Source organism: Brienomyrus brachyistius, chromosome 18 (genome assembly GCF_023856365.1).
Source record: "Brienomyrus brachyistius isolate T26 chromosome 18, BBRACH_0.4, whole genome shotgun sequence".
In the NCBI taxonomy this organism is placed as follows: Eukaryota; Metazoa; Chordata; class Actinopteri; order Osteoglossiformes; family Mormyridae; genus Brienomyrus; species Brienomyrus brachyistius.
The window spans coordinates 707,078-733,290 of NC_064550.1; the positions used below are offsets into that span (position 1 = coordinate 707,078).

At 49.3% G+C, this 26,213-nt stretch overlaps 1 protein-coding gene across 1 annotated transcript; it reads right to left on the bottom strand.

Moving 5' to 3' along the window:
• Positions 1–11,937, bottom strand: LOC125713023 (SAM pointed domain-containing Ets transcription factor-like). Its single transcript, XM_048983795.1, has 6 exons — positions 11,640–11,937; positions 5,533–5,954; positions 2,214–2,411; positions 2,062–2,106; positions 1,789–1,923; positions 1–1,602 (listed from the first exon to the last, which is right to left on the bottom strand). The coding sequence occupies exons 2-6, from the start codon at positions 5,939–5,941 to the stop codon at positions 1,424–1,426; spliced, it is 966 nt and encodes a 321-aa protein (XP_048839752.1). The 5' UTR covers positions 5,942–5,954; positions 11,640–11,937; the 3' UTR covers positions 1–1,423.
• Between the last annotated feature and the right edge of the window lie 14,276 nt (positions 11,938–26,213).

Consider the following 26,213-nt stretch of genomic DNA (forward strand, 5'->3'; position numbering starts at 1 on the left):
ATAGTTACAAGGCGAAAAGAACAGCGGTAATAAAGATTATAACTGAAAAATATTTCACACCTTAAAGGCAGTTTATCAGGTAAAACAAGTATGCAAATGAAGTTATGGAAAAGTTGGGTGACATATTAAGAAAGTACTAAAGAGTTCTAAATGAGAGTGTGACTTAAAGATTTGCATTTAGAAAAACGGGAGTTTTGTTCATTCGTGATGAAACCGTCACAAACAAACCATCAGTGTGTGCATGTTTAATCGGCTTCATCAATTCATTTATTGCACGGATTTAATTGGCACTTTGGTCTGACATTAACGTGATTATATGAAGGGTTTAACTTTTTTTAAAACACCGACCCGATTTTCAGATTCTTTCTGACCCGCTGGATCTAACGAAAGGTCCGATAAAGTGCTGTTAATCCTTATTTAATTTTCAGTATTTTTTATATGCTATACATATAAAAAGTGAGGCGCCTAAAAACCACGACCCCTAGCGGCCCATAGCCAGGGGTAGATAAAGTGAAGTGGGATAATGTTGACATAAGTATGGTGGCGATGATGGATGAAGACCTCGGAGGAAACGCCTGTTTGAGCCTCTGGCCGAAAGCCGGATTAATCCCCGCATTACAATAAGGGGTTACCTTATTTACTGTACCGATACGCATCGCAGATTACTGTATACCCGCAGTGCTCGCAATTTACCGTGCTATACAGATAACTGACGCATTTAAACAACAAACGGGACGACAAGTGGTTGATTCGTATAAATAAATTAGAACTGTTTTTAGGTTGTTGTCTAAAAATATCTACGGCTGTAGTATGTAACATTTTACATTTTTGGTGTCAAAAATGATATACTAATTATTCAATGACATATTCAAACATGATCATATTTAAGGTGTGCATTTTCACGCTGCTTGTCCAACGGCAATTTTTTAGCGAGGAGCGCTACAAGGTGCATGACCAGAGAATCGCCATGCAATTCAATTAAATAGTTGGAGCAACACTAATAAATGGCATTTTCAGAAATAAAAAGAGCGGTTTTAAAAGTCGCTGAAATAGATAGACAGAATCCCTATACACTGTGCACCTAATTACTGAAAACGGGGGAAATTGTAAACATAAGGAACTATTACAGGCAGATAATGCGAATATACGGTAAAGGCAGTCTGTGGTCGTCACTTTTCCTGGCGTCTCTGCTTCTCCAGAATCGCGCTTTGACCTTTCGCATGCGGCAGCAGGTGAGTGGTCGGGGCGTGCGTCCCAGGCTCTGCTGAATGCGGATCTTTGGGGTGTATGTGTGCAGTGTCGTCCTGGGAATAAGTCTGAGCGAACCAAAGGGCGGAGCCCACCGCCCTCTGCCTCTGACCAGCAGTAGCACATCCATAACCCGAAGCACATGCCCTTTTCCCCGCTGGCCCCTCACTGCCCTTCATACTGGATGCACAAACTGGTAGACCAGTCTCTGGGACACGTCAGGCTTGCGGATGATGCCCTTCTTGTAGTACTGGCGGATGGAGCGGCTCAGCTTGTCGTAGTTCATGGCCGGCCGGTTCTTGCGGATCCCCCACAGCCGCGCCACGTGGGCAGAGTCTTCGATTTTGAAGATGCCTGTGGAGGAAGATGGCTGGTCGTGAGATGTGGCACTCACCCCCTCCCCTTCTCCCTGGTCTGTGGCACTCAACCCCCCCCCCCCCACCCCCTTCTCTCTGGTCTGTAGCATTCACCGCCCCCCCCCCGCCCTTCCTCCTTCTCCCTGGTCTGTGGCATTCACCCCCCCTCCACCCTGCCCCTCACCCTTCTCCTTGTTGAGCCAACGGATACAGCGGCCGTAGCTGTGGGGCTTGAGCAGTAGCTCCCGCAGAAACTGCCACAGGTGGATGGGCTGTCCGGAACAGGAGGAGTCTGCCTCTGACCACAGGTCCTCCGTACCTGCAGGGGGCGGCAGAGTGAGCAAGAGGGGGTCACGGTGGGCAGGCAGGCCTGGGGATGCCAAGTCACAAAGTCACTCACACTAGCTAGCAGCCAGACTGAGCCCGATAGAGGGGAAACATCGCATCCTCTCCTTACCGTTCAACTTGTCTGATGGAGAACATCGCTCCTTCATCCAAGCAGCTGGACAGGGAAACAGAGGACAGAATTAACCCTGATGGTTTACTGAGATTACTGAATCTCTATCCTCTGTGCCAGATACTCTCCCAGAAGGCTCTTCTCAGGCATACCTGACTTCCAGATGTCCAGGTGGGCGTAGAGGACATCGCCACACTGCAGGGACCTCTGCCTGAAGTCGTCTTCACTCATGGCGCAGAGGTCCTTTCCGGATAGATCCTGGAACGCTCTGCCCACCTGGGGCAGCCTGTACAGGTGCTCCGTCCACAGCACCCACTTCTGCACGTTTCCCGGGTTCCACTCCATGGGGTCTGAGGAGGCGGGGGGGGGGGGGGGGGGGTTAGATGAGCCTTGCTTGATTCAGTATGGTGTTGCCAACAGGGGCAGGTTTACCATACGGCAAGGTTAGGCAGCTGCCTGGGGCACCCGAAAACTAGAGGGCCCACGAATTATGTAAGGAATAATTGACGACGGGCCGTTGAATTATTAGAAAATAATGCACACCCGAGGTGGTAATGCGGCCACGACGCGAAGCGGAGTGGCCGTTACACCTCGGGTGTGCATTATTTTCTAATAATTCAACGGTCCGGAGTCAATTATTCCGCTTATACTACGGTTGCCACACCGCAAGACATCGATCAGATGATATATTTCAAGGGATTCGTCCGGTTTTTCTACTTAAATCGCTATTGTGAGTAGGATTATTTCTTCCGCATCTCATCCAACGACTCTTTTGCTAGTTCCAAAACGTCATTTTAAAGCTGGCAATGGAGGCTTGAGCCGTTGATAGCAGACTAATGCAGTTAATAATGAAGTTATTAGAAAGAGAGCGAGAGAGAGAGAGAGAGCTTGTATGAATTAGGCTACACTGTGTGTCCCTCAACAGTGTTCTGAAGCACCGTCTCTAAACTGTAAGTCTGCTTTAAGATGCAGCGCTGTTATTACCTCGCTAGTGAGAAATGTCATGTGTAGCCTTTAAGTTGGTACACTAGGCTAACTAATACTGCTGCAGCCCAGTTGTTGAAAGTTTCATATTCACCGTAAATATAAAAATTTACTTTCGGAAAATCGTCTGTCATGTTGTTGTTTTTGTTAGTCCTGTGTGCTGTATAGGTACTGTGTGCTAATTTCCGTTATTACAGTTAACTATGCGAAGTGATATGGAACTGTAATGCGGTCAAGAGAGCTGCCTGGAACTACGTTCGCCGTGCGGTTATCTGAAAATAATTGCACACCTCAGAACGTTCGTCAGCCAATCAGATTCAAGCATTCAACGGTCCCGTAGTATAAATTACATTATAGCAACATGTCTGTTATTTGCATTCAGTTGCTCCCCAGCCCCGCCTGGGATGGACTATTCCTGCTTTCAGTTGTTCCACTGTCAAGTGAACGGCACAAAGTAGCCTGACAGAAGAAGACAATGGTGCAAAGATATAAGACTAACATTACATCTCCCATGTCTTTGTAATAATATCCCACTACAGTGTTAGGGAAGCTGTGAAAAGAGTTCAAAACTAACCTTAGCCTCAGGGGCGGAGGGAAGTATAGACTATCCTTGGCTACAGTCTAGGGTCACAGCAAATGATGGGAAGACATAATCCTCTTATATTTGGCTGATTGATCCACTGGCATTATACTCCAACCCCATAACAGATTTTACCGGAAGCACTCTCGCTGCCCGCCTACCTGGTAAGTGTTACCTCTGGCACCTGCACTTTGTTTAGCTTATTATTCATGTTCCATCGTTTTTATTACCTCTCATTTCTATTTTGACTCTAGAAATAGGCCCCCTTGTGGCCCCCTACCCATGTTAGCCAAGAGTCCCCTTAGAGGTTTTCCACTGCACCAGGCACCGTACTTTTGGTACTTCAAAATACTTCTTTGTTGTGTTGATTTTCCACTGTTATAAAAATGGGTACCGGCGCTGAATGACATCACATGAGAAACAAGAGGCGAGGTATTTTGTACTGAATATGAAAAATGGCGGTAGGGATTGTCGCGCGTAATTCTCACATCACAAGTACTGCGATAGTCGGCTTGGTTGAGATCAGGCTTTTTCATACCTTCGGCCTGTACCAACATTATAGTTCGATGAGTTTAAGTTTCAGAAAAACATTTTCACTCTGTCACAGGAAACAAAACTTAGGAAGCTTTGCGATTTTGATGCTTATTCCTTTTCAAGATTATCTAGTATATGTTTAAAAATCAGTTTAACGTTTACCTCCGCTGCTTCTGCATGAGCACTGCATGCGTTCTTCAAGACAATCATAATAATTTTTACCCTTGCTGTTTAAATCACTCCTAAACAGATCTGTGAGAAATTTATTTTAAACTCCATCTTTGCTTTATAAATATTCCAATATTTATTACAGCAAAATCACCTTGTGATATTTGAAAATTATTTCAACCTGATCTCGTTCCAACCAGATCGCAGTTAAAGGTTGGGTCTCTTCATTTGTCCACAAATACATTATTACTTTTTTTTTAATCATAGTTTTCTAACTTCTGGACCGTTTGATACTGGTACTCAACTGGAAGTCAATGGATAAGGGAAATGACCAAAATTACGGTACCTGGTTTGGTGGAAAAGCGCATGAGGCAGTGCTCACATCGCAGTTCCCATCACAGCTGAGGTTAGACAAACAGGGATGTGAGAATGTTATTGTTTTAAAATGATAAACTCTCTTGTTTGACTGTATCAGGTGTCTTATGCAGTGCGGGGGGGGGGGGGGGGGGGTGGGCGGTGCTTTTTCGCAGAAGTGCCAGTTTCCCTCCTGCATTTCATTATGAGGCTTGCGAGTGTCAACTGAAAGTGAACGTGTGAACAGCGAGAATGTCAACAAAGGCGTTTGCAGAGGGCGGCGCCGCTCCTGCTCCGCTCCGGGATGCCCTCTGGGGCCCCCCTGCCTCTCCCAAGGCTTTAGCAGAAAGTCATAAAATAAAAAACTGAGAGTTCAAACAGGAACGGCCCCCAAGATGGCTGCAGGGCCCGGTCTGTCTAGGGGAGTTTGCCGTCAGCGGGGAGGGTGACCCTGCCATCGCAGCTTATGCCGCCAGGCGAAGGAGGACTGTCCCTTAGCCTGCCGCTCCTCTCTTTCTTTCTGTGCCGCTGTGTAAGCCGGCAGCTCAGCATGCTGTGCTGTCCTCCTGCCAGCGTGTGGCGCCGTGACTCACGTAGCCCAGCACTTTATCTGTAGAGTTTCCACATGTTTGACTGGGATTCCCTCACACACAATTATGCTGTTATTCTAAACCATTAGCCAGAGAACCAGCTTGTCAATGAGGCCCCTCCAGTGGACAGATGTGCTGTCCAGCATACCTCCATCACACAGCCTTCTCACAGTGACCACAGCGAGATGTATTCCGCCCTGCTCCTCTTCGCCCCCCACCCCCCCCCGCGGTGTGGCCCGTGCGTAAGGCGGCCGCACATACCAGGGTTGATGTTGAGCAGCTTGCAGGCCGTCTCGATGTCCTTCAGCACCTCGCCCACCACCATGCTCTGCACCTGCTCCAGTGAGCGCTCCTCCACCTGCGTGTCCAGGGCGGGCGGCAGTCCCAGGCCTTGGCTGTCGATGACAGGGCACTGCTCCGGCTCCTTCCGCGGCTCCGTCTTCATCAGCCAGGCCGCGTCCTCCGTCAGGAGCATGTCGAAGCACGGCAGGTAGAGTCCCGGCAGGCGTTCGGCACCGGGGAGCAGCCCGCGGGCCCGCTTGGCATCATCCGGATCCCAGGCCTGCGGCGGCTCACTGTCCCGCTCCAGGATGGCCAGAGACCCCTCAGCCAGACTCGGGCGGCCCGAGTGCAAGGAGCTGACCCCCGGGCCCCCATCACGGCTCCCCATGGCCACGGCTGCCCTGTGTGTGTGGGGGGGTGGACACTTTGATTAGTCAGGTGGAGAAATCGGGAAGGGGGGTGAGGAGAGAGGGAGGGCATGCTGATGGTGATCAGCCCAGCACGACCTACAGCTACTTGAATAATCATTAACAAATAAATAAATGACCTGTTCACGAATGAACGCCGGACTCATGGGGGCTGGCTGGGCGTCCTCCACAACCTCCTTGGCTGATTTCTAAGATCAGTATCACCGCGAATAGACTCATTCGCTTCTTGAACTCTCCCGATAGCCTTCACTAGACGGTAGCAAACCTTGCCTAACCACTCAGACGGCAGTAACACTGATGCATACCCTGTCCCACTGAGCACAGTCCGTCATATTCACCTGTCAGAACGTCAGAAGGAAAATATGCAAAAATGCAGCGGGAGACGCTAACCAGGGGTAGACCGCGCGAGCAGATAGTTCATAAAGTTTGAATCCTGGTAAAAGATACAGTACCTCGCGGAGAGCAGCTCTCACGGGCCTGCAGCGGTCTGCTAGCTGCCTCTGCGGGCAGCGAAGAGGTCTCTCAGCGCTGACTGCTGGCCCAGCTGTTCCCCAGTTGTTGTGCTGAGGAGCTCAGCTTGCGAAATGGACTCTAGGATGTGTTTTTTGCCAAGCAGGCCAAGTTTTTATGGACTCAAGTCAAGCCTTTATCAAAGGCTCCAAGGAGATATGGGAAAGTGGGCTTGGATTTAGCGCTTGGAGGTTAGGGGCAGGGGGTCAGTGAGCCATTTGGGACGGGCGTCACTAACTGGATTTCACTGAGTCTCTTACTTGTGGGTCAGTAGCTGCTAATAGTGGCCAGGGCAGCGTGGTCACTGCCGATTCAGGCCTGGCTGATATGTGCTGCATGGTTCCTTTGCTCTGTCCCACACCACTACTCTCCTGGTTCTTCAGTCACCTTGACTCATGGATTTTTAATCAAACAAAACACAGAGAGGACAATGGGACAAGCTTGGGGCTCAGGGACACACGTGAGGCTCTGGGACATGCATGAGAGTCAGGGAGAGATGTGAGACTCCGGGACAGACGTGAGGCTCAGGGACAGGAATGAGGCTCAGAAACAGGAATGAGGCTCAGAGACAGGAATGAGGCTCAGAGACAGGAATGAGGCTCAGAGACAGGAATGTGGCTCAGAGACAGGAATGAGGCTCAGAGACAGGAATGAGGCTCAGAGACAGGCTTGCTGGATTACAGGCCACTCAGGTCGCCTTAACTTCTCCAGACTATCTGAGTGCATTGGTTACGTATCTAATGTATGGTTAGATCCTCATTTTTTGTTTTTTCGAAAACCAGGTATTTTAAAGTTAAATAAAAAATTTTCACAATTGATTAACTATGAACTTCCATTTTCTGCATGGATTTCTGAACCCCATGCTTTATGCAGCATTTACTAATCAGTAACCTGTTTATACAGGATGACGGTAAAGCATTAGCATTAATGACACTCCTAAAGGAAGCTATATGGAATCTGAGCCAGGACACTGACCGTCTGGCTGAGGACGTCAGCCCGTAAAGCTTTAGGCTGGTTATTTGCCTGGCGTGTATCTCCGTGCCCTGGTAGACATATGTCATATGGGCAGCTTTAAAACGGCAGCAGGTTTCCGGAGAAGCTTGATAAGGAGAAGGTGACCGCAGTCACACGGCAGATGGACAAGCTGGCCCACAGATGCTGCGTAGCCCCGCCCCCTTGTTTCTGTTCTGCCAGGCAGGGGCTTTAAGGACGCAGCCAGCTGCCTGTTGGCATGTCGCTCAGTGGGTTAAGCCTCTTTGTTTATGAGCGGCAGGTTGTGGGTTTGAGTCCCATGCTTGGCAAAACACCTGCATTTCTGCTGGACCCTTGAGCAAGGCCCTTAAGGTAAGCCGCTGTGGTGCTGGATGTATGGCTAACTCAGGTGGCAAATTTCACTTCTACCTTTATATGTGTGTGTGTGTGGCTAACAAAAGCAAAGCATGATGGGATATGCGGAAACAAACACATTCCTATTTACCTGTACTTGTATAAGTGGTGAACAAAGTTTCATTTCATTCTCCGGCTGGCAGGTCTGATCAGGGAGCGGGTGCTTTACAGTGGAGAGGAGCTCCTGCTTACCAAGAAATTATCTAAAGCGGAATGTCCATTCAGGGCGAGTAATGCAGGCGGAGGGAATGCCTGTATGAAATGCAGCCGACCCTGACACATGCTGTGGGAAACCCCGTGTCTGAGCCGAGCTCTTTGAAGGCTCCCCCAGGAAATGAAGCTGCCGCCCTCCCCAAACAAACTGAGACGCCCACAGTCTCATCCCTCTTTCATCCCCCCTCCACCCCCCACCCCCCAAATAAGGCCCGGCCCATTGTTGTCCTCGTTGGTTTATCCAGAATGAGATTAAGGGGGCAGTAAGCACTCTGTCCTGCGACAGCTTGCACTAAAGCCCATTACTCCGGCAGATGCGGCCATTTTTTTTTTTTTTTGGGGGGGGGGGGGAGCAGACTGGTGGACTGAGATGCAAACAGCCTCTTCAGGGAGGATTAAAGCCTCCACTGATCTCTAAATGAGTTTGCTTAAGCCTCTGATATTCATTTTAAGGGAATTAGGGGCTACCCCCCACTTCCTCTGCAGCCTGCCTCCAGTAAGTGGGAGGGGTGGGGGGCATAGCATGAGACTGGGGTTAATTTCATAGGTGCCCCCCCAGTCCTGCTGTTGCCTCCTGCCACCATTCACAGCCTAAATGCTCATTTAATTCCTGTAACCTTTTTTAAAGACTCATTACATTTACCAAGCTGACTCTTTTGTGTAAATTAACATACTTTTTTGAGTAACCAGGATCAGACAGTCCCTGGAGCAACTGGGGGGTTAAGGGCTTTGCTCAGGGTCCCAACTGTGACATCACCCTGCTGAGACTGGGATTGAAACCTGCGATCTTCTGATCACGGATATAGAGTCCCAGCCTGCTGCTAGCTTCTCAGAATTGGGTGCTCAGCACACGTGCAGAGCAGGCCGTGTGGCTGTTTGCTGTCTGCCACCAGCTGATCTTCTGGTTTCGCTTCTGGGCTGTGGTGGTTATCAGTTCCAGGGAAGCTGAAACCACAGAGACTGCCCCTTGAGCACCGATCCCCCACACCTGCCACCAGGAAGTGACAACGCATGTTGCGGTACACTGGCTGCTCCTGGCTTTCTCCTGGGTCATTTCCAGCATGTTTTTCTAAGGGGTGGCTGGCTCACGTTCCTGAGTGAGACCAGAACAGGAGGGAGCCTGTGTGTGCATGGGGGGGTACACTGTGAGTCAGCTGCAGTGGGTTTTGTCCTGCTGCGTGTTTTGTTACTAATGGCTAACCGACTAAGGTGGACCTGAGACTTTAAATTGTTACCTCCCACACACACCTACCTCCTGCTGTTAGCTGACACGAAATAACAGTGGCCAAACTTCCTCCTCCTTCCCTGGGACAGCCTTCCACCCCACTGGCTCGGCCTCTTGCCGAGTGCCCGGGGTGGGCTTACGGCGTCATAATGAGTAAGCGTTTACAGGGAAGTGCTGGTAAACCCTGGTGGAGCAGCCAGGGACCCTGGGAGAAGGTGCTGCATCGATAAAGGGAGCAGGCCAGGGGTTGGGGGTGTCCCACTGCTGTGTGAGAGGCGGCAAAAGTCACAGCATAATCTTTTCAGAATCTTCTTGCCGACTGGTGTTCCCCCAAACCGAAGATCTCACTTCCTCCGCATCTCAGAAGTAAAGCGCTGGTTTGAGAGCAGCGGCCGAAATAGAGACTGTGTGGCTCTGGGGTTTAGTGCTTTGTGCTTGGAAGGTTGTTGGTTCAAAACCCGGCATCAGCAGAGTGATGTCTCCATTGGGCCCCTGAACAAGGCCCTTATTCCCTGGTTTTTGTCCACTGTCTGACCCTGCTTTCTCAGAAATGTGTCGCTTTGGACAAAATGTATGTTATGTAAATGATGCTGCACACACCTGCTTGTTGGCAGGGGTCTTACGCTACTGTCTTCAATCTCTTTGTCTGATCTTGTCCTTAAGTGTCCCTAAGTGTCCTCATTTGATAAGCTGATGGGTCCTTATGCTCCCTGATTAAATCGGACTTAGGCAAAGCAGTGTGATGCACCTGTGACTCTGCAAAGGCAGGAATGCACAGGTGTCCCATGTGACTCACTTTCTGGGGAAAGCCCAGGTGCGTTGCACCCACATTTGGTCCTCTCCCCCCCCCTCCCCCCTCCCCCATTCACAGTGAAGCTGCTCATACGATCCTTTGCAAAACTCATTATATTTGCATTTTGTTTACATTGCACTGTTTTTACATTTTTATCGTCACAATTATGCTTGTATGTATCACCCTCCTGATTTATGGTATAATTGTACTTCTGTTTTCAGTGCCTTCATTTGTATTTGTGTTTAATTTGTGTTTACCGGGAGCCGTTACAAGCTGGTGACCGTAACTCCCCCCTAGTTCTGGGGTTTGAGAACGACACGGAGAACCTGGAAAGTACCCCACGTCAGACTCTCCAGTGACAGTTTTCCCCTTTCCTGAGAATACTTGTCGTGGCTGTTTTAGCCAGAAGCCTCAATGGGGGGGCTAAATCCAGCAAATTCAAATAATATGCAAAACACCCTCCTCCTCCCCACACACACCCTGGCCAGGAATGTGACCCCCCCTCCCCGTTAAATCTCATCAAGCATCTTCCATGCAGCCTCTCCACCTCTGGTGACAGTTTGGTGATTTTTTTTGCAGTTGGACAGTCATAGAAATCGACTTCTGCTGACAAGCTAATGGTGTGATTGATGCCTGTATTTGTAATGCTCTGAATGGGGGGGGCTTTTCGGAGCATAACCATGGGGATCACTGGCACATGCCGATCCCCCCCCCCCCCAACACACACACCCAACCTGTTCGCCAAGTTGCGCTGGGGCGCTCCGATTATTTCAGCCTCTGCTATAAGCACCATCATGGTGACTCCCATGGGGCGATCTAACACCCGCGTTCAGCATCGCTCTCCAGCACAGAGGGCCGCCCCTAGCAGGCCTGTGTGGTCTGTGATGGTTACAGGCAGCATGTTCTGGTGGGTCCTCTCTGGCCACCTTGAAGCTGAATCTGAAACCCTGCCGGACCATTCATGGTCATGATGGACAGTGGAACCCCTTCAGTCATGCAGTTTGTGGACTTCACTAGCCTAGTCAACTTAATAGCATCAAGCCATGGATTTCTGGGGTTCTCAGCACCGCAGACACTACTGCATTGCGTGCCTCCCAAACAAGTCCGTACACTGCCTGGTGGGCTGGGTGGCTGGAGTCACAGCCTGTAATATCAGCTGTCATTTTCCCCCTGAGTCTGTTAATCAGTCATAAAGCTATTGACTTGCATGCTGAAAGGGAAACCACTCTGCCGACCCTGGGATTTGAACCAACAACCTTCTGATCACAGACACAGCATAATAACCCACTGAGCATCCCTCTTACTGTCATATTACTGTCAGATCTGACCTCCTGGGCAGTCATGCCGCATTTTATCACCTATTTAGCCAATATGCTGTACGGGGGCAGCTGACATGCCACATAAAATAAAATAAAAATACAATCCTACAGATGCCCCCCCTGCGTTTGGTGGAGTCTGATCCCACCTGGCCAGTCCACATTCCTGCCGGGATGTAACGAATCATAGCGGCAGTGCCAGAGCGCATTCCTACCTTAGCAGTTTGACTTGTATCCGATGGTAGCTGCTGCTGGAGTGTATTGGCGGCCCGTCTGTGGGTGTGGAGTCGTGTCCCCGGTGTGCAGGCTGGCTTCCAGGCCGTGCGGTCGTGACCACGTGAGGACCCGGTGCGCAGGCTGACTCCCTGGAATACACCGCCTGTGGAGGTTCAGCGACGTGCCTGGCTCCCGAGGCTGTGGGGGGCGTGAGGCACCTGTCATTCTCGGCTTATCGACGAGTCCCCGGGTGCGGAGGGTGTGTCTGCGCACGCCTGTGTGTGCGTGTGTGTGCCGTGCACTGAAGGAATGCCTATCCCACACACTCCCCTACTTATAAGGAGGCCCTATTTACCTGAGCAAATACGCTGTGTGTGACTGTCTGTGCCAGGGGCGTTTCTCATTACTCTAATGACTCCCGCCCAAATCGACCCCCCCCCGTTCCTGCCTCCGCCCCCCCCCCAGCCACAAACCCCTGCCCCCATGGCCTGACCCATATGATGGGAGACACAGAGTCAGCGTTTCTCATCCTGAGGCATCCGCTCTGCCCCCCCATGTCCCCCAGCACGATGCCCATACTCATCCCATTGAGTGATTTGTGAATGAAATCGCTCCCTGTTATATGAATGATAGGAGCTGTTTGTGACGCGGCCGCCTTGAGATCACCCTGGGATGGGATTTGCATAGCGACATCCCGCTGGCATCTCGCACGCTCTGAGGTAACCCCACATTTGCTTATGGGATTTAGCCTTTATCAGATTCATGAGGGGCTGTATAATGTGGGCCTGTGATTTATAAATACTAATGAAATGGCAAGGAAAGTCTCCCCCCCCCTTCTGCCTCGGGGACTGAAGCCCGTCATTGTCACAGTGTGGACCGCAACCTGGCACTGTCACTGGGGGGACCGGAGTCTGTCACTGTCACGGTGCAGACTGGAGCCTGTGAGTGTCACTGGGGGGACTGGAGCCTGTCACTGTCACGGTGCAGACTGGAGCCTGTGAGTGTCACTGGGGGGACTGGAGCCTGTCACTGTCACGGTGCAGACTGGAGCCTGTGAGTGTCACTGGGGGGACTGGAGCCTGTCACTGTCACGGTGCAGACTGGAACCTGTGAGTGTCACTGGGGGGACCAGAGCCCGTCACAGTCACAGCGAGGACTGGAGACTTTGAGTGTCTCAGGGGGGAATGGAGTCTGTCACTGTCACGGAGCAGACTGGAGCCTGTCATTGTCACTGGGGGGACTGGAGCCTGTCACTGTCACGGTGCAGACTGGAGCCTGTGAGTGTCACTGGGGGGACTGGAGCCTGTCACTGTCACGGAGCAGACTGGAGACTTTGAGTGTCACTAGGGGGACTGGAGCCTGTCACTGTCACGGTGCAGACTGGAGCCTGTGAGTGTCACTGGGGGGACTGGAGCCTGTCACTGTCACGGAGCAGACTGGAGCCTGTGAGTGTCACTGGGGGGACTGGAGCCTGTCACTGTCATGGCAGGGACCGGAGACTGTCACTGTCAGGGTGGGAACTGGAGCCTGTCACTGTCATGGCGTAGACCGGAGCCTGTGAATGTTACAGCGTAGACCAGACCCTGTCATTGCCACAGCCAGGCCCGGAGCCTGTGAATGTTACGGCGGGGACCAGACCCTGTCATTGTCACAGCCAGGCCCAGAGCCTGTGAGCATCACAGCAGGGCCCTTGGCCTGTCTCTGTCATTGTGCTTCACTTTAGGTGGAGGAATAAAGACTGATGGCCCCAGCCACCTCCAGTGGGTTTCACTCTCCAATCATGCACCCTAACAGTGAGCCTAACAATCTCTTACCTTATTTATTCTATGGTCATCAAGCATCCATTACTGCTGCACAGTCAAAGCAGTGCTCTGAGCTGAAGAGCAGAGCCCATGGTTTTTGGGGGTCCTGCGGGTCCTGTGGGTCCTGCAGGTCCCGCGATTGGCACATGGATGTCCTGTTCAGTGCCTGTGTGGAGAAGGAAGACTGAGGCACAGAAAAGAGCATGGGCAGTCAATGTGGAATAGCAGTTAGGAATAGCAGTGGGGGTGGTGAGTGGCTGATTCACCTGCAGCCTGTACAGCTCTCATGTGCTGCTGTTCCTCCATTGTCATCCCAGTCAGCAGGAAAAGTTTCCCTGCACAGACACAGGCCAATAACATCCCACAGGTCATTCACACACCTTATACTCCTAAATTCGCCCCTTTTGGGTTTTAACCCCGATGCCCAGTTTTGCATGTTTGGGCCCTGTGTTTCTGTCTCACCTGCTACAGTGGGAGCCTGTTGCCACGCCCCCTTCCTAAGCCCCTCCCCTTGGTACTGCCCTACAATGTGCAGGTATACAACAAGCTCCGCGTGACAGTGAGTGCTAAAAACACCATGAAAAAGGGACAGTATGCAGGATGTCATACTCAGATTAGAGACTTTGTTGCTCGCTTTTTTTACTATCAAAAATAAACTAGGAATGGTGTCTGTCAGTGAGTTTGGTCTCTCTGTCTGTAATCTGGAGGTTGCTGGTTTGAATCTCATACTCAGAAGGGTAGCCAAGTCCTCGTTATACTCTTGATCAAGGCCCTTAACCCTTAAGAATGGTCCAGGGGTGCTGGATGGATGGCTAACCCTCTGCTCAGACCCCAAACTTCACTCTTACCTCAATGTGTGTGTCTGTGTGCGTGTCTTAGAAGAGTGTGATGGGGTATGCTAATGCTAACACATTGTAATATACCTGTACAGATTACACAGAAGTAAGCTCTCCTTTCCCCCCTTCGTGCTGCTGTCCCCTGGTCCCCTGGCCTTCCCCCTGTCCCCCCGCCCATGCTTGAGAGCGGGTGGGCGGGTGCTACGGTGTTTGTCGAGGAAAACCAGCCCGAAAGCTGGATCAACACGGACACGCCAGTCCAAACAGCACCGCTCTCTCCCGCCCCCTCGTGCGCACAGCCCCGGGGCGATTCGGCTTCCCCCCGTTCCCACCACACACACTATGCTATTCAATTGGACGATCTCTGCCATGTTTGGGACGGTAACCTGGCAACGTGTCTATTTCAGCCAATCAGGCAGTGGATCTCCCTTTTGTATTCGCCCCTATTACAAAGGATGTGACCCTTAGCACAGCTTGCAGCTGCAGCCTGGCTGTTTTCTCTATGAGAGCATTTGTTACATGTATCCTGCGAGGGACATGGTGGGGATGCCACACACTTGCAGCAGGGGGTATTAGCTCCCCTAAGTGCCAAGCCTCCGGGACAGGGGGGAGACCATGTAGACCCCTCTCACACCCAGAGTCCGCAGTGCTGCCAGTTTGAGGGCACATCACCACCTGGTGAGACGCCCTGGGATTGCACAGCTCGTGCTGGGCACGTGTGATCCGAGCTGGTCAGCGACGAGAGAATCCGGGGCAGTTGCAGATCATGACCCAATCAGTCCCAGGGCAGAAGGGCCTCGTCTCCAGTGCATGTGTGGGTCGCAGCCCGGACACTGGCTCTTAGGGTGTGGGCGGGACCACGTGCTATGGCTGTCCGTGCAGACAGTGACGTGATGCTGAGCTCACCTGTGCTCCCAGGCTGGACCCTGGTCATCATGACAACCAGTCAGCATCATTTTTCATGATTTATTCTCAGTTTTTTGGGTTCCGTTGGTCTCCTTCCAAACCTGCTTTGCATAGCAGTTGTGCTTATAGCATCTGGAAAAGTCTGCTTGTGATTTATGGTTCTAGGCTTTTTTTTTTTAAAGTAAAGCATTTTAAAGTAAAGCAGAGTGTGTAACTCAGCAAGTTAGAGGGTCTGTACCCATGTGCAGAAGACTGTGGGTTTAAGTCTCATGTTCAACAGCATGATCGTATCCCCGTTGGACAGAGCCCTTAATCCCAACTGTTCCAGCGATGCTAGGTGCTGGCTAACTCTCCCATCTGATGCCAAAACTTACTGTCACCTCGATAGACATGTGTTTGTATTTCTTACTGAGAAAACTACCTCTATTCCTCACAGGAATGAAGTCCCTCACGATTCTACATCATAAACTACATCAGAAACTCCACCTGCTGGCCACATTTTTCACTGGTTCACAAAGTCTGACCATCGCAGCTACGGTTCAGATCCTAGGACGGAGTTTCTATGACCTCGCTGTGGGGTGTCACTGTGTTCTGTATAAACCCCACCCCCCCCCCCCCGCCCCCCCCCGCCAATCACATCGTATCTTATATGTCTGCACAGGGTTTTCCCTTTAAAGGCCCTTGGACACTTATCTTCCTGCAGTTTCCTTAAAAATATATTCCTGAAATCACCTTTGCTGTTGACTGATGCAAATGTCATATAAATGAAGGACGGAGGAGAAGAAGCAGAGGATACAGAGGAAGTACCGCTAGCTTTAGCTGCTCCCCCGCAGCTGTCCCAGGGCAGCAGTGCACGGCGGGCAGGGCGCCGGCCCGTTCGGGAACGTCGCGAATCCCGTGGCTTGGACCTCCAGTGCCTTACAGCATGTTGTGGTTATGAGCGTGAACAAGAACTGGCTGGGCCACATGACGGCATTTTAGCGTGAGATTAGCGGCTATTCAGCCACTGCGGGATCCCAAACCGCAGTTGCCAGTCACAGCCAAACTGTTAGCTGTGAAAAAAAAAGAAATTTGCATCATGATTGATGGGGTTTATTGTATGTTCCCTGAACCCTAAGGCAGGGCCGTCTAGCCCACACCAGAGGCAATTTGTAAATGAAGGGAGAGAGATGGTCACTGTCCCAGTGTGTTTGCAGAGGGTCATGCCGTTTTCTGCATTTTCGAAGGGAGTCGTTGTGGGCAGGTATGCTACCCAACGGGTCGATCTCACACGTCCGGAGGGAGACTATCATTAGCTGTTGCAGCAGTAAAACAGCTTGTCGGCTAATTTGACTGCTCCTGAATATCAGAGCAACAGATTTCCGGGACACTGTACATCATCCGCAGGTGTCAGGGACTTGCTGTCAATTTCCGGCAGACTCCTGGAAAGTCTGGGAGAGTTGGGTTGTCCGCGTGTTCCTAGCTAGGTAGTGACAGATAATTTGCTAAGGAGAAATGAATATTTCAGTTTTAATGGAATGACATCTCAAAATAGCATGTGGTTTTCGAAATGCAGTGAACCGATTCTACACTGCAGCCGCAGTGATAAACAAGTACTGCGGAATAAAAAACGTGGTTTCATTCGGATTTCAATCAAGATCTGCTGACTGTAGACCAACAAAAATTGAAGTTTTAAAGTTTAAATGCCCCCCCCCCCCCCCAAAAAAAAACATACACACAGGCATGCAGCCAGCAAACAGATTATTTGCAGCCTCTCTGATGGAAATTCGTCATAAAGTTTGCTGATGTATATAAGCATAAATCTTTATTTCCTTTGTTCCTTTGTTTGCAAATCATTTCCCTTGGTGGTGTTTGTCTTCATGAACATTCCATAAAAGCATAAAATACAGGAGGTTAGATATGACAACCCCCCTCCCCCTTCCAACCGCTAATCTAGTCCATGGTTGTGGTGGTGGTGGTGGGGGGGGGTTGTATGTCAAATTATGAGTTTCACAGGCACCTCATTCCTTTGCAGAACTGGCACTTTCCCACATGTTCCTCTGGCTGTTTTGCATACTAAAGCTATTCCCCTCATTAAGATGTCCAGGTTTCTGAAATGCCAGGGCTGATTGGCTGTAGGGCCCATGGTGATTGGCTGCGGTGCCTGTTCTGATTGGCTGTAGAGCCCATGTTGATTGGCTGCCGTGCCTGTTCTGATTGGCTGTAGAGCCCATGTTGATTGGCTGTAGAGCCCATGTTGATTGGCTGCTACGCCTGTTCTGATTGGCTGCCGCGCCCACGTTGATTGGGTGAGCTCAGTAATGAGAGATCTTCTTGCGGGTCTGGCCAGCAGGCCTTCTCTGCTTTTCCCCGATGCTCCGGTGTGGAGTTCAGTGCAGCCTCGACGCAGCTGCCTGTGTGGCACCTCATGGCATCATGTGGTCTTACCTCAGCTCAGTCCCCGTCTGCCGTATGGCATCCTGCCAGAGCCCTGGCCGCACTTAAGCTGCTCCGGGGCGAGGCAGGGTGTTCCCCCCCCCCACCCCCCAGCCTATTATATCAGTAGGTGTATCCTCCATGACATCATTCCTGAACCCAGGCTAGCTGAGGCCCCCACTGGTTTCACATCACGTCTATTTTCATGCTAACTGTTCTTCCGTTTGGGAATGGAAAGCCGTGCAGAAGTTCAAGTTGGGCGCGTAAACACACTGTATTTGATTAGCCATCACTCACTGGGGGCGCTTTCATCTGAAAAGCACGTCACTGCTATAAATGCTGTACTCCAGCTAATACAAACACATACATTAGAACATGCTGTCAAACTCCTTCTTTCTCTCGTGCCTGGAAACAGTCCAGGTGCTGGGATCAGACACTAAGGGGCTGTGGATGTTTTTTTGTCGGGCTGCTCCTTCATCAGCTTCTCCATCTTGGTTGACCTGGAACAGGAAGTGTCTGGCAATCTGTGTGTTTTGAATTTTGGGTACAAGCAGCAGACCACACACTGCGACTGATCGCCATGACCCAGTCAGTCCATGTGACCAATCTCCACACCGACCCCTTGCTGTTACTCGGTAGCGTAACTGAGCATTTTATTCATGAGCTCAGAGGTAACCTTGCTTAATTTAAATGAAGCTGGTTTTCTATGGTTCGGATGGGTCACTGACATTCGGTGGCTGTGCCAATCTGCGCAGAACCAGCAGCTTGAACCTTAGACCAAGACAGAGCTGCTACGTCGTGGCAGAGCTGGGGTTAGATGTTAGTCGTCCAGACCAAGATTTTGTTTCGACCAACCAGCGGAGTATAAAGAGTGACCTTTGCAGAGCACTCGCCTGCTCGATTGGAATAAATCCTTGGTCTGGATTTGTACTTCCTCGACCAGAACTTTCCACCTCTGGTCATTCCTGCAGAGGAACAGAGGCACTCTCTTGTTATTGATTATCCATCCTTTCAGAATTGGACGTGATTATTATTATTATTCAGTCAGAGATTCACGGTGGTGGGGGATTTCAAAACCTACGAGAACTTCCATTCAGCTCACCTAGGGCTGATCTTAAATATTCTGCCATCTCACGTCCGGTAATGGCCGTGTCACTGTCATCGTGAGAACCTCTAACCGGAAGGGACTGCCTCAGGCAGCTCAGTAAACATGTGAGAGGTATCAGTTTGGCAGGAACACAGGAAAACGCGGATTCAACTGAAGCTGTGTGTTCAGACCTACATCTGCTGAAATCGGGCCTGTCTCAGCCCCCTAGGCAAAGGTTGCAGATGGACTCAGCCACAGATAGGATCAGGTTTCGCTGTTGACCCATCCCAGCCTCGCTCGGTGAGACGCACGCTCCTCGATAAGATCTAAACTGACGCTTCCAAAGGATTTTAAAGATGAAACATTTGATAGACGGCTGCAGGGCTGAAATGCTGGTAAGTATGTGGAGGAAGTGGAAAGGCAGTGGGCATTCATGTGTGGGAAATGAAATGCAGCAGAATGGTCTAGAAGAACAGAGATTATACCCAACCAGCTCTACCTGAGCCCAAGTAAATCTGTAACGTTAGAAGGCAGATCCCAGCGTGAGGCTTCAAGGTTTCGGCTAAAAGTCCATTGGGTTCTATAATAAGCTTGAGATGGAGCAGCCAGACATCAAATCAGGTCATGGTTTGGGAGGGGGGCAGCGTTAGGCTCTGTGGCCCCCGTCACACCAAACATCCAAACTCTAACACCCCTTTGTGCTATTCCTTTTGGAAAAACCCAGCAGAAAAGCTTCTTCACTCCTGTGGTCCATCGCCCTGGAAACTGAAATCGGGCACAGCCAACGAGACAGGACACTGCACACCCCGGGGAGGCAGGGGGTGGGGGGGGTTGGGGGGGGGAGGGCAAGGGAGCGAATCCCTACGTGGATGTTTTTAGCTACACATGATCGGTTTGTGGAATCGCCAGTTGATCTGCGACTCTCATGTTAGGATGGGGTTCAGTAAGGCAATCAGCACAGAAAATAGTCTGGTGAGAGACCACCAGCACAGCGAAGGGGTCGTAGGATGTCAATGAGGTCAATGTGCAAGAATCTGCTCGCTCCTGAACCCGCTGCCGTTACCACTATCAATCATTCACCAAACCCCAATCAGACTCCCCTTCAAAGAAAAGGTGTCCCGGAATGTTCACAGCTACGTTTAATCTGACGAATCCGAGCTTCTGAATTGGGTCAATTTGATGGTGAGCGACATGTGGGCTGTTTGAGGAGGTGGACCCTGAACCAGAGGTGTTATCAAACACACCGAAGACATTCCTGCACTGACATCAGCGCCACAGGAAGTCCTGTGCTCAGCTGTGTAAACGCTTGGTTTCTGAGTGGTAAATGCATGGCACACACAGCAAAAACGAGCGCACACAATTTTTAATGACATACATGCATGCACCGTTAGCATCCATTGCTAACTGGTGATGTCTGAACAGGAATATTTAAGCTGTTTATCTGAAATACCCTTATAAACTAAGACAGGCTGCTCAGACCACAGAAAGAAGAGCTTATGAAGACTACAGGGTTTGATTGATCGGTTTATTGTGTGCATTTAAAGTCCCTCGGCTACGTTAGCAATGAATCAGATAATATTCCATGGCTCGTTTTCTCCAGATAAATAAACGCACCTCCTCTTCCTGACAGGCAGTCTTGCAGAACATAAATATTTGCCCCAAGAGCCTCCTGTACATTGTGTTTGCACAGCTTTGCACAAATCGTCACTGGGGAGAGCGTCTCTCTTTCCTGCTGGCGGTCGGAGTTAGGAGGCTGGCCCCTGCACTCACACAGCGTCTCACGGCGAGCTTCTCCGCCGCGTCTGACACTCCAGCAGCGGCCCCATGCTGCCTGACCTTTTTGGGGACTTCTGTGGGTTTGCGAGCAGGCTGAGGGGGGCTCTCTCTCCCCCACCGGAGGCCCCGCATGCTGCAGAGCGGGTGGCTCCTTCCCTGACTTGTCCAGTCACACTCGACTCCATCCACAGCTGGACTTCAGGAAGTCTTCTTAACATAAACTTTGTTTATAGCGGTTCACAAATATTTAGAATCTCCATTGGCTATGTTTATTAACAGCACTTTTAATGGGCATGTATGCCATCAATGTTTTCTTTTTAATAAAGATTATGAAATGTTTTCCTGTTATCTGCCCCCCATCCTTGTGATGTAACCCATAACAGCACCTTACTCTGCCCTCTCAAGTCACATGACAAGCTTGTCCCCATCGTTTGCGAGTCCATGGCCTTTTTGCCCAAGTGAGGACCCTGCATTTAATGCAGGTGCTCAGCGCTCATTCAGTCATTATGGACAATGTGTTCATGCATAATGAACCCTAACCCCATACCAACACCAACCACAGTAGCACTCTTAAATCTGTGGGCTCAGAATGCAGGTGTGCATGTGAATGTGTGTCACGTTCACGCAGGTGCAGGTTCAGGTGCAGGTGCAGGTGCAGGTGCAGGTGCAGGAGTCCAGGGAGTTGGGTGAACACAGAGTTTATTTGGGGTAAAACCCATTCAGGTGCACAGACCAATCAGGCAGAGACGACGTTAATGACCAGACTAGGGAAACATTCACAGAAACACACTTAAATACACCGAATCAATAAAACACAATTAGAAACAGCTGATAACTCCACACGAGGTAAATGAGGGGGCGTGGCACACAGGAGGATCAGAATGATTGGGCATGACAATATGAATTCCATTACTAATGAATAAACAATTGACATTATCAAACGTCCGTGACAGTAGATTTATGGCTGGGATAAACACGTTCTTCAGAATACGACATCGCCACTATGAATCCTGGTGTGGAGACTTGATCAAGATGTAAGGGCAACTGCTGTATGGAGAAAAGTGTTGGGAGGCATCTCTTAATCATTGGATTCAGGTGTTACATTCAGACCCATTTCCACGGGTGTATAAAATCAAGTATCAACCATGCAGTCAGGTTTATAAACATTTGTGAAAGAATGGGTCATTCTGAAGAGCTCAGTGAATTCAAGCATGATACCGTCATAAGATGCCACCTTTGCAATAAGTTAGTCGATGAAATTTCTTCCCTGCTAGATATTGAAAGGTCAGCTGTAAGAGGTTTTATTAGAACGTGGAAGTATTTAGGAACAACAAAAACCACAAAGTGGCAGATCATGTAAAGTAACAGAGCATGATTACAGAGTGCTGAGGTGCATAGCATGTAAAAATCGCCAACGTTGACTCGATAACTGCAGAGTTCCAGACTTCCGCTGGCATTAACCTCAGGACAGAAACTGAGCAGCAGAAACTGAGCACCAGGTTTCCATGGCTGAGCAGCTGCATGAAGGCCTGACATCAATGCCAAGTGTCAGATGGAGCAGTGCAAAGCACGCCACCACGGGACTCTTGAGCAGTGGAAACGTGTGGACACGTGTGGAGTGACGAATCATACTTCTCTCTATCTGGATGTCTGATGGACGAGTCTGTGTTTGGTGGATGCCAGGAGAATAATACCTGCCTGACTGTATTGTGACAACTGTAAAGTTTGCTGGAGGAGGGATAATGGTGTGGGGTTGTTTTTCAGGGGTTGGGTTAGACCCCTTAGCTTCAGTGAAGCTACAGTATGCCAAGACGTATTGGTCAATTCGCAAGGAGATTGAGGTGCCTGACCTCACAAATGCTCTTCTGGGTCAACGAGCAAAAATTCCCACAGACATCCATCCATCCATTTTCCAAACCGCTTATCCTACTGGGTTGCGGGGGGTCCGGAGCCTATCCCGGAAGCAATGGGCATGAGGCAGGGAACAACCCAAGATGGGGGGCCAGCCCATTGCAGGGCACACTCACACACCATGCACTCATCCCTATGGGCAATTTAGCAAGTCCAATTAGCCTCAACATGTTTTTGGACGGTGGGGGGAAACCGGAGTACCCGGCGGAAACCCAACAACTACATGGGGAGAACATGCAAACTCCACACACATGTGACCCAGGTGGAGACTCGACCCCAGGTCCCAAAGGTGCGAGGCAACAGTGCTAACCACTGCACCACCATGCCGCCCCTTCCCACAGACACACTCCATAAATTTGTGGAAAGGATTCCCAGATTAGTGACAACTCGATATTAATGCCTATGGATTTAGAACGGCATGTAAAAAAAAATCCTGTGAATGTCCCATTACTTTTGTCCACGTAGTGTATATCAACATTGTCTTTTGGTTAAAAGAACACTTAGATGAAGGCTGTGCATTTTTAAAGTTTATTTGCCATTTGTACTTGTATGGAATGTCTTAGTTTCATATATCCCATCATGCTCTGCTTTTTAAGACACAGTCACACAGATAAGTGAAGCTGGGGGTCTGAATGTGGACCCCTGAAGCATGTTTGTAAAGGCCCAGCGGACATGTGGCTTCTCTGCGAAGGATTGGATTTGACCCACCGAGCCACACAGTGCCCCTCCAACCGCTGACTCTCTCCATATTCCATAACTGTTTATCCAATGCACAGTCATGTGTGCGCTATATTGTTCTAATGGGTGAAAGGTCATGGCACCTCCCTCTGGGTGATGTGGAAACCGACCCACACGGCATCTCGTTCTCTGCTGGAGCCGCATGAGTGATGAGGGAGAGATCGGCCCACCGTGCAGCCGAGGCGTGCTCCAAGAGGCCAGCGTGACCAAAAGTGACCTAAGATGCCCCCCCCCCCCCCCCCGCCGCCCCCCCCTTGACGGCAAGAGGCTCTTTGATATGACGTCTGTGGTGTGGCAGGTGTACACAGAGACACACGCGCAGGCAGGCACGCACACCCACGCCCACGAAGCGGCCATGTGTGGAGGCAAACAGAGGTCTGTGCTCCCCCCCCCCCCCCCACTGCGCCTCCTCCTCCTCCTCAGCGAGCCCTGCGGCTGTGGAACTTGGCTGTGTTCCCCGCAGGGCGCCGGCCTCACCCAGCACCTCTGTTTAAACAGAAAAGCCTTTCGACAAACAACCCAGCCTGTCGCCACAGCAACGGTGACCCGTTCCCAGCCGTTGGGATCTTTCACCAAACCAGTGACCAGAGGGGGGTCAGAGGTCAGCGGTTTGGGGAAGCCTCCAGGGGGGGTGATATAGCGCCCTCCTTACCTGGGGGGGACAGTTATGATGATGGATCCTCAAACGTTAACCACTGGGGTCTGTCAGATGACCCTCTCTTTGTCATTTGACTAAGGGTATCGTTATATGCAAACAGTACTTTTACTGAGAGTTTTACTCTCAGTAAAACACTTTTAACCCACAGTATTAAATCCTTGTAGTATTTATACAGCTTTGAGCAAAATAAAACTGAAAGGTAATGCATAGTATCATATTTATATACAAGATTCAAGACTCCATTGGGTTTATTGTCATTCCGAGAACATGGGGGCAGCGTGTTAGGGAACGAAATTAGGTACCAAGGTCCCGTGAAGTGCACTGTAGTTTAAAATAAGCATTTACTTCTAGGGGAAAAACATACAGCGATGAGTTTGATTTCCAATGAATTGAAGTTATCTCACACAATGCTCTTTACTTGGCACTCACAAGATGTTTATTCAGCTGTTACTTGCATTAAAAAAAAAAAACCCCAATGTACTAATTTGTTGCATACACGTGTAAAACAGACGTAACACCTCAAGCCTAAAGTCAAAAAGGTGACCATAATTATATATTAGCATCAGTACAAAGTAAAAACTTATCTAATGTATTTTAATGTATGACCATGGATCATACAGCTGAAAATGACAAATATGCTTTTAAGTGTGTATACAATAGGGAGACTAGATAATGGATTACCTAATGTACAAACTCCGTAAAATGTATTTGACATTTAAATTCATTCATCCTTTCAGGAAAACATTTCATTCAGAAAGGCAGTGTGATAGTTCCTCATTTTTAATCACCGTTTGATCTGCCTTAAAATTTCTAGAGATCGTCTATGTATGTTTCTGCTGCTTATAAAGTATCCGACTGTTTGGAAGGGGCGGGGCAATTCATCTCAGTGCACCAATCACATTACCTCAAACCGTAAATGGCGTATTTGTATTTGCTGTAGCAGGTGCTCGTTAATTGAGATCTACTCCCGTGTCCTTTTAGGTAGAAGGTACGACACAATAGTTGCCATGACCTTCAGAAAAAAAATGTTTCTCTGGCGCTAAGGCCGATTAGTAGGAGCATGAGAACTGTACGAATAAAGGGCTGCGATCTTTAAATGACCCGAACCCTAAATGCTCCGAGGACTGCCTGACCTTTCTTTAAAAAATTGTACGTCGCTTTGGATAAAAACGTCTGGCGAAATAAATTAAATGTTAATAATGTCCAGCTTACGATTGTGTAAAAGTGCAGACGTAATTGACGTAAATTATGTTCATTTTGCAGTAGGAGATAACGATCGCCTTTGATTGTCACTGTCGCCACTGGTTCACATATGGAGCCTGGTTTGCTTTCATAACAGACAGCAGGTGTACATAATTATTCTTCAAACGTCGATAGCACCGCAATATCTTAAAATATAGTGATTACGCATGATCTATTTTAAGAAGGGGTGTGATATTTAAATAACTTACCGTTAGGCCACAACAGATAAATCCAGATACGTTTTTTTCCCATTAAATTACAGGGGAAAGTTATCAAATATATCCCAGACAGCACCATGTTGTTTAAACGTTGAATTATAGTTAAATGCGTTGAAATATGGTCACTGTTAAATTATCATGGTTGAAACTGAATTGATTTTTGGTCAGATCGATTTTCAATATTGAAAAACTGATGGTGGCAAAACCTTGATTCAATGTTGATAAATTTCTTGCGTGTCACGCCAGATGCGCGAGATGCAGCCACCCTGCCATTGTGTTTAACATACCAATGATATAAATGCCCATTTTGAAACGACTGATTTCAAGTAATCACAAGGCCATAAAACTGATATTTAGAATAAATAATTACAATTCTAGTCCCACCAAGAGCCCATGTTTTAGCAAATCCCGTGATAACAAAATCGGCACGTTTGTAATATGCTATTCGCATCACTCGTACATAAAAACGTGTCTGTTAAGTAAAATTACATGCAAACGTGACAAGATTTAAGGTTTTAGCATGATCATAATGCTTTCACAGGTTGTGAAATTAGATCTAGTGAAAGCCTGTGTTTATTAGAAATACGAGTACGTTAGGATGACAGTTACACCGCCAAACTTTATAAAGTGTCATGTGCGTTACTGTCTGTTACACTCATCTGTTGCTCTGCATTTTGCATAAAATCTGAGCGCCTTCTTGTGACTCTTAATCTGTTTAAGGAGCAACGTGTCGGGCTGGATAAACCAAACTAATGTTGGAAATTTTAGTACTGCTGGGGGCCAAATGCGAAGCAAAAAAACAATACACATCTAGTATAGCAACTGACGGGTTTTCACGGCTGTTGATTCAAGTGAGTCACCAGTTCCAGCCGTGTGCGTAGGTAATGCAATTAAACATCTCATTTTGTCAGTCTGATCATTTGCTTAGCTGGTCGTTTTTATTTGCATTTAATGTGACAGGAAAGCTCGATTAAGCGTCATACA